Genomic DNA, 12637 nt, shown 5'->3' with positions numbered 1-12637 from the left:
CAGCCCTGGTAAAGCATGCAATAAAGCCAATAGACAGGCAGGGTAAATCCTACCTATTTATTAAATCTAGGCATGGATTAACCAATATTTCTCCTTCACATGGCTCATTGTCTGTGGTTGGTATAGAAAGCGAAGAGGTGAATGATAGCGGGATTGGAACCTGAAGTGCATTACAGGGGAAGCCTGTTCTGCCGGCTCCAGCACAGTATATCACGCCGAAGTTCCCAGCCCTGCCTTGCCAAGAGCTCTGCTGCAGACCCCAGTCCCAGCGGGAGCACGAAGTGAATTAGTGCCCTTGCTTAAGATCATTTCAGTACAGGAACCACTGGCCAGCCGGAATGATGTGGGTTGGCTTTATAACGTAGACTGCTATCCACCAGGGACTGAGGGAAGACCATTAAAGATTTCACTGAGGGCTGGAGGTTGAACTGTACTTGAATTGAGGTTCTTAAGGTCTAAACACAACATTGTGTTTAGAGGCCTAACCTCCACTGAAATCAGTGGAAGTTAGGAGCCGATGTACCTTTGTGGATCTGGGCCCATATCCCCAGTGCGGCAGGCAGCTGGGGGGAGGAGTCATCTCCCCAGGTGCCTTTACTCCAGTGGGTGAAGGAGCGCTCTGACGACCCTTTGCAAAATCTTGTCACCTGACCCATGCACAGTTGCACAGTCAGGCTCTGGGTACCAGGGCTCAGGGTTGTACAGCGGGGCATGCTTGCCTCACACACACAGCAAAATTATACCATTTCTGCTCCCAAGAGGCCCTCTACAGACACAGAGGATTCTTAATTATTTGTATTGCAGCAGTACCCTGCAGCCCCAATCATGGAACAGGATCCCACCGCGCTAGGCACTGCACAAACAAAATAAAAAGCCGGTCCCTGCCCTAATGAGCATGCTGCCCAAATAAGAGGATGGATACATTTCCCCCCCTTCCCGGATGTGCAGTTTTAAAAACGAGAGTTGCCTCCTGCAATAGACGTGGCATCGCTGGCCTCCAGAATAGATCAGGGATTGCTGCGCAATAGCAAACGTCAGAGGAAAGTGGACTCTGGAGTGGTCAGAAAAATCTTTTCAGTTCCCATTCAACAGAGCGATGCACCGTCTAACAAGGTGGCCTGTCTCTGCAGAAAGCAGCAGAGTCCTGTGGCACCTTATAGACTAACAGAAGTATTGGAGCATAAGCTTTCGTGGGTGAATACCCACTTCGTCAGTCGCACGTGGTGGAAATTTCCAGAGGCAGGTATAAATATGCAGGCAAGAATCAGTCTAGAGATAACGAGGTTAGTTCGATCCTCATCCTCCCTGACTGAACTAACCTCGTTATCTCTAGACTGATTCTTTGTCACTTTTTACAGATCCAGACTAACCCGGATACCCCGCTGATACTTGTCTCTGCAGAGTACCCCGTGTTTCCATTGCATGCCACTGTGCCTCTAACATACCGCCCAGTGCCGATGGATCGGTCTGATGCATTTCAATACTCAACTGCGCGAACGGGAGATCGTCCTGTCTGGCTACGGCAAAGTCTCCCTTGATCGGGAGCACTAGTTCAGAGGGACGCTGACGGGTTATTTTAGGCCAGAGATTTGCCGACGGGGCTAAGCACAAGAGAACCAATCTGACACCAAAGAAAGAGTCTGTAGCTTAACCTCTCTGCAGTTGCTAGCCCTGGAGTAGAAGCCATAGCATCTTCATGCCATGCCGTGTGATGTGTTAGGGCCACTGGCTCTGCATAATGGTGCCTCGCGTCACTCCTCTGGTCTCCTGTTCCCCATGCTGGCTTGGAGCAGCCAACCTTCATGGCACACAGAAGATATAACTGGCTCCTCCCCACCCCACCCCTACCATCTGTCTAGGCACTTCTGCCTCGTGGATCCTAAGCACAGTGGTGAAGTCGGTGGGTGAGAGGGAAGATTTGCATAGGCTCTGCACTATAGCTGGCTTTCACCCAGGGAAATTAGAACACTTCCCTTTCACAAAATTGCTTTAAATTGGTGGCATTCAGCCTTTGCCATTTCAGGGGATCGTGGAACCTGGTGACCAGAATCTCCCTCCAGTTTAGCAGGATGGAAATGCAAGGTCCCTGACCCTTGTTTCAGCCTCCCCTGAGAGTCACAATTGCCAGGCTGGGAACCCTTGTTTTAAATATATGTTGATATCAGGGGAGGAGGCAGGGGGGTTGATTAACAAAATATAAAACCAAACAACATCCATTTCATCATTATTCAGTGTTCCTTCAAGAGCGCCAGAATCAAATACAGATTGACCCCTTCACCCATTTAGTCCCTTATCCCCACTGACTCTGAAGTCTAGTCATTGGTGGGTCTCTGGGACAGAGCCCTGGGAGATGTAGCAGAGCACAGAAAGTTGCCCCTGGTGTTTTTAAGGGAGCGTTTCATAGATCCCGAGGCCAGAAGGGACCATCTAGACTGACCTCCTGTATAACACAGGCCCGGAGACCGTCCTCCAAAATAATTCCGAGAGCAGATGTTTTAGAAGAACATCGGATCGTGGTTTAAAAGTTCTCAGCAGTGTAGATCATGTGGGATGTAGAGACTCCACCGAAGGATTGAAATCCAACCACAGCCATGGTGCGTGAATAAGGGAGAGCTACAGGCAAAACTCGCCCGGGTGTAAAACACCAGCCACAGACCAGGACCCCAGGGTGCTAGATGCTGTACAAACAGAGTAAAAAAGAGAAGGTGGCTGCCTAAAAGAGCTTCATATTTCTTGATCTTGGGCGGCTAGACTCCTAGGCAATACAGTGAGTGAACTCCAAATAGGAAACAAAATGGCATTGATATCAGCTGTTATTATTGTGGGTGTGGGAATAAAGGGGGTCTCAGTGCTGGATCTGGCCTAGGGAGCTGAAGGCCGGATCCAGGCATAAGCGTCTGCCTTCATAATTCTCTGCAGAAACCCCGGCTTGGAAGCAAGAGGACCCTCAGCTGCATGGGGGCCCCCCGTCATACAGGAAAAAAGGCAATACAAGTATTGCCTCAGGAGTAGCAAATTAAGCCGCAAGTTCCCTAATCTGGGGCCTTACCATAAATTAGGCTATTCGGTTACCCAATCTGCTGCCAGTAAAATAGGCTTCAAAACGCGCGATATAAGGAATTGAATGGGTAGGGTCCAGGGAAAGGTAGCCTCTCCCTAATAGGGATCAAACAGGTCGGGTCCGGGAAGGGGTAATCCTCACCATATTAGGAAACAAAAGGATGATTGGGAAGGTAGGGGATACGGCAGGTACCAAGAGAAGATGCTGTCACCATAACTCGGGGATCACATCGTTGGTCGCGAGGCGGAGGGGAACGAGCGGTCTGGATGCTGTAACCGAATAAATCACTTCTTACCGCTCCCCCTGGCTTCATCCATCATTTGGCCCTGCAACAATGATTATTATTTGATGTCTATATTTAAATAAATGTTCAAGTGCCCCCATCAGGATCAGCGCACCATTGTATGAGGTGCCGTGAAAACACATGGAGAACCAATCCTTGACCTGAAGAGGTTGCAAACTGAGACCCTGATCTTACCAATGGATCCACTAATCAAGACCCCTCCAATATGAAGGGATCCACCCCAGCAAATGTGACTGCAGGACAGGGGCTTATGGACAAGAAGCTAGATATGAGTCAGCAGTGTTCCCTTGTTGCCAAGAAGGCTAAGGGCATATTCGGCTGCATTAGTAGGAGCATTGCCAGCAGATCGAGGGAAGTGATTATTCCCCTCTATTCAGCACTGGTGAGGCCACATCTGGAGTATTGCATCCAGTTTTGGGTCCCCCACTACAGAAAGGATGTGGACAAATTGGAGAGAGTCCAGCAGAGGGCAACGGAAATTATCAGGGGGCTGGGGCACATGACTTATGAGGAGCGGTTGAGCGAACTGGGCTTGTTTAGTCTGCAGAAGAGTGAGGGGGGATTGAGAGCAGCCTTCAACTACCTGAAGGGGGTTCCAAATAGGATGGAGCTCAGCTGTTCTCAATGGTGGCAGATGACAGAACGAGGAGCAATGGTCTCAAGTTGCAGTGGAGGAGGTCTAGGTTGGATATTCAGAAACACTATTTCACTAGAAGGGTGGTGAAGCTCTGGAATGAGTTACCTAGGGAGGTGGTGGAATCTCCATCCTTACAGGTTTTTAAGGCCTGGCTTGACAAAGCCCTGGCTGGCATGATTTCGTTGGTGTTGGTCCTGCTTTGAGCAGGGAATCGGACTAGATACCTCCTGAGGTTTCTTTCAACCCTAATATTGTATGATTCTAACCTGAGCAATATATGAAGGTTTGTGGGGGTGAGTAAAGTGGTACAACCAAGTATATACAATCTGTTATATACATTTGCAATTGAATATCAATGCTGTAGATTAATTGACAATTGCCCTGCAAGCCATCTTTAACTGGCTGACTTTTTCTTTTATAGGCATGATGCCAGAGCTGGACGCAAAAGAAAGGTCTCAAGTTGGAAAACAGCATAGCCCTAGAGATCCGTATGAAAAAGTAAATTACATTTTATAAATCTTTCAGGTTTTCATAACTTGGGGTATAACTATTAGTAGCAGCTACTGATTTCTTTTTTGAGTACATATTTTTATCTTAAACAGTTGCCTAGTGCAGGTTTTAAAGTGACTCCATCTTGTGAGCTCTTTGCAGCACACACACAGTACAGAATAATTTTAATTTTGCCTTGTGCCTTTTCATTATGAATTTTATAGAGCTCACTGGAAAATTACACCTCCCCTCCCCCCAACACGCACACCCGAGAAAGTCAGGTTTTCTTCAAAAAATAAAACAGACTAAAACTTATTTATTTTGGGGGGGAGGAGCTTTTGGCAAAAGTAGACCAAAAATCTTCTGGTATTCCACCACCAATATCTGAAATATTTAGGGCTTTTGGCTTTATTGTTGTTGGGGAAAAAAAATTGAGAGAGAAAAATTGTTTGTCAAAATCCCAGTTTCCCACCAACACAACCCTCCCCCCAAAGGAAAAAGCGTTTTCATCAATAACATTTTGCCCAGTTCTAAACATTTTAACTTTTTCATCTGTTCTTTGTTTTAAACTGGGCCAGGTCGTCAGTTGGTGTAAACTGGCATTGCTCCACTGAAATCAGCGCTACAGCAATTTGTACCATCTGAAGATGATGGCCCTTGTAGATGCAAAAATCTTTAATCTTTTTTAAAAAGGCGGGGGAGGAATGCTAGGCATACCAAAATATTGCCCTGTCTGTATAATAATATTTCATGTCTGTATATTAGTATTTCTGCTATTCAGGGCCCAACGTAAAGAGTGCGGATAGATGTCACCGGCCAAACATGATGGACCACCCATAGCCCTTTTATTAAACAGCACTTGTAGTCTCTGTAATCCTATCAATCGCGTAATCAGAGCTGCCATGTCCCAGAGTTTGATGGAACAGCAGGACCTGGGAAATGAAGACTGACTTTGTTAACAAAAGTCATTTCTCCCACTTAATTCTGACTCTCCTTGGTGGGAAGTAGGAAAACAATGTTTATTTGTGCAGCGAGCGAGGGGGGAAGAGAAATGAAAGGAAGAGACTAGCTAAGTGTGAAGTTTGATCTGGCACTATCTAGAGCTCCTTTCTTCCGGGCGGTTTCTGATCCAATCAATTACAGTTTGATATTACGTCTCTCGTTTAACTTACCCCCCAACATCTTGCAGTGATACAATCCAGATAACAATCAGATTCAGGACTAAGAAGGAAAACCTAGACATCTTGAGGCTAATGAACACGGCCTTCGTTCAATCAGTGTTATTTCCCATGTATGGAGAGGTTTAAAATCCTCAGGACAACACTGGGTCTTTAGCAAGGCTACTTTGCAAACAGGAAGCATAGTAACGAAAGGCTTGGCCACCAGCTGAATGTGGATTAACTGTGTGGACAAAGAACTAGTGATGAGAGATGAAAGAGAGTGAAGTGGATAATATATAGGAATGAATTAGAGGGCGGGGAGTAAATACCTTCTTGGCAATCATGCTGGGTTCCATGTCTAGAGACAGAACCGAGCAGCAAAGTTGCAAATCTTCCCCGGGAATCGGGGTGCTCAGATACAGGAGTGAAATCCTGGCTCTGTTGAGTCAATGGCAACAGCCTCATTGGTTTTAATGGACACCTGATTTCACCCAGGTCCCCTTGCAGAGTTAGGAGCCGGCTGCAAAGTTCAGATCCAAATCTGGATGTGAACTTCCCCAAATGTCAGCATGATCAGGTGTGGGGTCGGGCCCACCTCTACCCGAAATCAAACAGGTACTTTAGCTTCCTGGAAACAGGGCCGGCTCCAGACCCCAGCGCGCCAAGCACGCGCTTGGCGCATTTTTGCCGCAGGCGGCGCGCGCGGCGGCTCGACCTCCGCGCGGCATGATGACGGAGGGTTTGCTGGGTCCTGCGGCAGGTGGACCTCCGCAGGCATGACTGCGGGGGAGGGCGCGCTGCTCCCGGCTGGACCCTCCGCTCGCATGACTGCGGAAGATCCGCCAGCCGCCCCCTGCCCCGCCCTCCGCCCGCACTCTCCGCGCACACACCTCAGCAGAGGTCCCGACAGCGAGCGCGCCGGCGCGCCCGCCCCCGCCCCGCACCCCCTGCCCAAATCGGCAGCCGCCCTCCTAGCCCCTGGAAAGCCCTTGTTATAACTAGAATGGAGCTTTTAGACAGTGGGGTCCCAAGAGCACCAGGAGATACTGCTCCTTCTGGAACCCCAAGAAGCAGTTTCCTCTCTCTAACCCCATGGAACATTTGTGGGCAAATCACTTCTGCTCCCATTGGCATTCATGTGGCTGCCTTTCCTCACCCCTTGCCACATAACGTCCTGATCTGGGGCTAGGAGCCTAAAAACTAGAGATGGGCCTGGACTGGAAATGTAGATTCCATACACGTCCACAAGACATGGGGGAGTTCAAAATATGGACGTGAAGCAGGACCTGAGCTTGGCGATTCAGGGCAGTGTCTGTTAATAACTCAGGCCCAGATCCTCAAAGGGATGTAGGCACCAAACCTTTGAGCTATTGCCCAAAAACTTCACTCCTAATCAAAGCTACTAAGATGGATCCATATAGTTCTGAATCATATTCCTGGATTGTGAAAGTTCGGATTCTGAGGTTCTGACCCACCTTTACATATCACACTTGGATTTAGAAACTTTCACCACCAGGTGATGCACTGTGTTGTTTGCTAGTGCTAGAACTTACATATATCCAGGGCCCAATCCTGAATTTCGTGGGTAACCAAAACTCTCACTGAAGTCACTAGGAGTTGTGGGTGCTTGTAAATACTGGATTGGGCCCCTCTCAGTCTCAAGAACACTTAGAAGGCAATTAAAATCAATGATAAAGCTGCAGTATATTAGCCACACGGTCTCCATATATCAGCAGGGAATACTATGCAGAAGTTCCAGGCGGAAGGGAGGGTCAGACTATGAACGTTATATTGCCAAGGTGCACAATGGGAAAATGATATACCACGTATGTTCTCAAAGAAGCAATCAGTGACATTGTACATCTTAATTTTCTCATCTGGATAAAACGATTCACAAATTGAAGGAACTCCAGGCATGGAACACTCCTGGTTAAAAATGCAAAAACCTCCCATTTCTTTCAGAAACAATCGAAACCAAGTACAATGGGGTGATCACTTCTTGATTTCCCCCTCCTCATGGTATCAGATTAATGGATTTGGTGTACAAAGTCCTATTCAAAATTTTCAGTAACACAAAGCTGCCTTTCAGATTTGAGGGTGCGGGGGGTTGGACAGGGAGAAAGCCAATGACTATAGTTTTAAACTTACTAAGGGAATCATGCTGGATTTTTCCCTGGAAAACAAAAAGCACAGAGATGTTCAAATGAGGCACAATTACAAGACTTGATTTCCAAATATTCTCATATGCAATATTACAGTAATGCTGAAAGCAGGTAAGAAGCGCTGATGCCCTTAGCAGATTTGGGAGTGTAATTTAGCGCAGATGTTCTCAAACCACACACACATGAACTGATCAATTTCTGATTTCCATTTTTAGTATGTTTAATTATGTGTGTCTAACGGAAGACTCCAAGATTTAGAATTAAGAGAAGAAACTCAGATAAAGGAACCCACTCCTCTCAATTAGCACAGGAATACCCCAAGCAGTGGGACTGCTAGACAGTGTGATAACATTACAAATTACTACCGCCAAACAATTTGCCAGGTGCCAGAATGTATTCACCTTAAAGGAAGCAAGTAAAGAGTTCTCTGGTGTGTTTTACTTAATTTTGTCTCACGTCGCTTTGATGGCCACCTTTCCAGAAGTGGCGTCAAGCAAAATAAAATCATATTTTTAAAGTAACTCGTGAATGGTGACCTGTTTTCGTAGTAACATCAACAATCCATAATCATCAAAACCTAACATTTTGTTAATAAACATCAGAATTTTCCATAAATCTCCCCTTTACGGTCTATAAAACAACTCTTTTACTAACTAGGTAATAGTCCTAATTCTTTTTAAAGGAAGGGGGATTCTATGTACATGTTAAAAATTAGTGACTAAAAGAAAAATAAGTTGGATTCCCATCCCCTGAGTACTATGGTAAGAACATTTCTTTGCAATTCTCTTTCCCTCACACACACAAAAATGTGTAATATGATTCACATTTAAAAAGCTTCCAAGTGTAGTTTTTTAACTAAGGTCTTTCATGTGTTTTATTTTAAGTACTATTTGACCTACTACAGCCAACCAGGATCGGATCAATATTGGGAGGGTACCGTGGTTAATTATTGAGACTTCGGTTTTAAAGAAGTATGTGGTCAACAAGAAGAAAAGGCAATTAACTCTTTGAAGGAAAAGGAGAAGCAAATTCCTTGTCAAAAAACACCAGATGTCTGTAGTTTTTGGTTTAGAAATAAGAATTTTTTTAACAACTCAGACTATACTTTCCATGCTCTCAGAGCCCAGGCTCTCGCTGATTTGCTGTGGGAAATCTATATACTCTGTGTACACTCTTACAACTGGGAACATTAAAGGACTTTATTTTTGCTAAAAGAAAAAAAAAGTGATTTTTTTTCCCCTGTAAAGCAAAACCCCCGTTAGATCTTTGAAAAATGCATCACTTGGTGACAATTTCTCCACTTAAAGAGTCACTGAGGATTTTTTATTTAACTAAGGACAGCAGGGTAGGACAGGAAATAGTTGCACTAACAGTAATGATGAAAGCCGGTTAAAAAAAAAAAAAGAAGATACATTGTAATTGTAAGTCATGATTTTCTCTGGAATATTTCCCCCGCCCACTCTTTTTGCTCCTTTTCAGAATTTCCAGTATTTCTAATTTGACAGTTTCACAAAGCAACGTCAAGAGCTGTGAATGTATTTCTGCTAGTCCACTAACATGAAATCGATCCTGGCTTGACATTTGGTTTAGAAAGCTGAATTACCAACAGAAAGAGACATTCTGGATTCCAGCTACACCAACACTTGCTCCTTAATCTGTCCTTCACTTTCCAAGCTTCACCTCCTCTTCACAACCCCCCCCCCCCCTTGCAGATTCAAGAAATGAAAATTCAACTGATCTCAGTACACAACAGCTTATATGAAAGTCCATTTCTTTAGACGTGGAATAATAAAGTAAGAACACCCAAGCAGTTTGCATAACATTAAACACACTGAAAATGACATTAAAACTCCCTCCGCCCCCCATCAATTCAGTTCACATTTTTACTTCTGAGTTGCAGGGAATGAGAGGATGGTGTTAAAAACTTTTTTATCAAGTTGCTGCAGAAATTCAATACTAGGTTTGACACATTCCCTTGCATATTACAAATTTCTGGACACCACATCTCGGTGCCTCTGGCTCCCTAATATCACATGCAGGAGAGAGAGAGAGAGAGACAGAGAGTGTGTGTGTGTGTACACAATGGTGTTGTGGTGGCTATCCCATGCACATACAGCGGGAAAGCGTCACCTCCGCAGATACACAGCACCATCAGTGTTATGTCACTTGATCGCTGCATTGGGTTGCTGAGGGCCTGTTCTAAAGGGCTTTGGCTCATGCCCTGTCTTCCTGAGCTCCCTTATCCTGGTGCTGGTCAGTTTCCCTCCCCCCTGCTGGGATGGACAGAGAATCGCAGGGGCCCAAGCCCCCCTTACCTGGGAGAAGTTGAGCCCATTCAGTGGGTGGCACTGCTCTTCCACCCTCTCCACAGCCCCTGTCCTCTTCTTCATCCGCTCGGCCTCCTGGGCCAGGTAGAGGTCCAGCACCGGCACCCCTCGGGAGCGGATGTCCGTCTCTGTCAGGGAGTTGACCATCAGCATCACCCAGACGGGCCTCTTGCGCTCCCAGTTGCCGGCGATGGCATTGAAGAGGTAGTCAGCGTATAGCCCCTTGCCCCGCTGGTCTGGGGTCATCCAGTGTGGCAGCATCAGCTTGACATACTCCAAGTGCCGCTTGAGGCGGCGGTAGAGCTCTCGGGGCAGCACGTCCTGCAGGTTCTCGCCGTGGGGCAGCATCTGGCAGCTGGCCAGGCCTGAGATGGTGTAGGGATCAGTGAGGTCCAGTTCGAAGAACACGCTGGAGCTGGCCTGGAACGCTGCCTTGGAGTTCTCCGGGATGAAGTCCCACACCCGCGTGTAGGGCACATGGATGGTGCCAAACAGGTAGGCCGGGGGGTCCCGGCGAATGGTCCATAAGAAGGAGTTTAGCTCTCCCTGCTGGGGATGGGGGAGAGACAGAGTCAGAGCCAGTCCATTTTGGGGACGAGGCACAGTGCCAGCAAAACCACAGGACAGCATGTGAGAGAGAGAGAGAGAGAGAGAGAATTTTATATACAGCAACTCTGCTGCACACACTATACCTACAACAACATAGCCTCAGTAGAGATGTCTATGAGATATACACCACAACGGTCTATCTGCATAGATCCATACGCAACACAGATAAACCATCCATAAACTGTCTCCGTACGTATGTGCACACAAACACACACTCCAGGTATATACACACTGAACTCCTATAATATACAGGGACAGATAAAATACAGTGTCTGTGCCTGTACCTATCTGAATAAGAAATCTTGTCATCTGCATTGTTCCTTGGGATAACTCAACTCTAGTCTGTGATAGTTGCTTGCAAGACGGTGCTGTGTGTGCAGTGCGCACCCAACACCTCGTTCTGTCTCCACCTGAGTGATGAACTGTTGATTCTGTACTAATGCGGTTCTGGGCGAATTAATAAATTGTTGGTTAGTTATGAATAAGCAAGTAGATTTGAGAAATGCAGTTCAAGTTCAAAGTGGCCCTGAAAGGAATCCAGCCTTAAAATTAGTAAGTGAACGCTCCCTGCATTCAATAAAATAGAGTCCATTCTATGTTGGCTATAACACTTATCCAATTAGCAAACCTAGCTTGTTAGATTTCGGCTTTAAAATCTAACTGGCACCTTGGCAAATTCATAAAAATGGATCCCTTTTCAGTAACTGTATTTATCTGTTTCTATGGTTATATAGACACGTGTCTCTGCATAATTAGCATGTAATCATACAGAAAAAATGTGGTGATGGCTAGAGCCACATAGATGTCTAGCTAGATGAAATGTATATACAGAAGCTATATGTGCACCTATATACGCACAGTGCGAAGGAGAGGCAGTGTGTAGCTATGGAAAGACGTACAGAGAAACTGTATTTAATCTGCATGTATCTACACCCAGGTACCAACTCGACACACAGAACTTGCATGTTTACACCTGTGTGCACTCAGCCATTCGCACAGCCGTGTGGACGTGGTGCCTGCCTAGAGGCACTGCCCCGGGGGTGTAGAGATGCAGCTGGGTGGGCTCTCTGCACAGGAGCGCTGGGTGTGTGGATCCAGCCAGGCAGACAGAGGGACAGTGACCCCCTTGGGCTGTAGTGATCAGACCCCGCCCCCCCCCACCGAGCTTTGCCGTGGAGCAGCCGGAGCCCAGCCCCATCTCCCTGCAGGGCTCCTGGGGCAGAAAGTGCCTGGGAGCTGGCGTGCCCTGAGCAAACTGGGCAACCATCCTGTCCCCCCGCAGCCGAGCCCTGGTCCATCCGAGGAGAGGGAAGCAAGCGGGGCTGGGATGGGACTGTCTCCAGGCCCTGGGAGCGGGGGCCGATTTGGGCGGGGAGGATACAAAGGAGCAATGACCCCCCCCCCCGGCACCTGAAGGAGACTGCCGGGCAGAGGGCCAGCCCCCCACTGCGGATCGCCTGATAGTATCCTGGGGCTTGGGGTGAAGCCGGGGCGCGGGGCGCAGGCTGGGGCAAGGGGGAGCAGCTCACCGATCGGGGCAGCTCACATGGCCCGGGGTCCATCTGCTTCGTCCTAGACGTGGCGCCTGGCAGGAGCCCCCCGAAGATGAAGTAGATCAGCGCCAGGTTGGGTCGCATCCTGCCTCTTCCCAGCTGAGCCTTCCCCGGTGGCTTTTCTGGATCCTACCCCCCGCCCCCTTCCCCTGCCCCTGGTCTTGTTATTCAAACAAACTTTGCCCGTCCCGTCCGCAGGTGGCAAGTGCAAAGCCGGAGCCGGCGCCTGGAGCCCCCCGCGCTGCTCAGGGCTTGTCAGACGGTGAAAGGCTCCGCGGAGGACGAGCCCGGCTTTGCGCCTGATCCCCAGCCTCCGCCATGCTCTTTCTGCAGAG

At 47.6% G+C, this 12637-nt stretch overlaps 1 protein-coding gene across 1 annotated transcript in view; it reads right to left on the bottom strand.

Moving 5' to 3' along the window:
* TRABD2B (TraB domain containing 2B) overlaps window positions 1-12422 on the bottom strand; it is a 383471-nt gene extending 371049 nt beyond the window's left edge. The window contains exons 1-2 of the mRNA XM_039483378.1: window positions 12279-12422; window positions 10129-10689 (exon numbers count right to left, since the gene is read on the bottom strand). Coding sequence (XP_039339312.1) covers window positions 10129-10689; window positions 12279-12386 — 669 coding nt within the window. The 5' untranslated portion in view covers window positions 12387-12422. The remainder of the gene's footprint in view (window positions 1-10128; window positions 10690-12278) is intronic.
* Window positions 12423-12637: the final 215 nt, after the last annotated feature.

Source organism: Mauremys reevesii, linkage group 8 (assembly GCF_016161935.1).
Source record: "Mauremys reevesii isolate NIE-2019 linkage group 8, ASM1616193v1, whole genome shotgun sequence".
Classification (NCBI taxonomy): Eukaryota; Metazoa; Chordata; order Testudines; family Geoemydidae; genus Mauremys; species Mauremys reevesii.
Note: the sequence above shows the minus strand (reverse complement) of the source record. Positions and strands in the feature narration are given on the sequence as shown.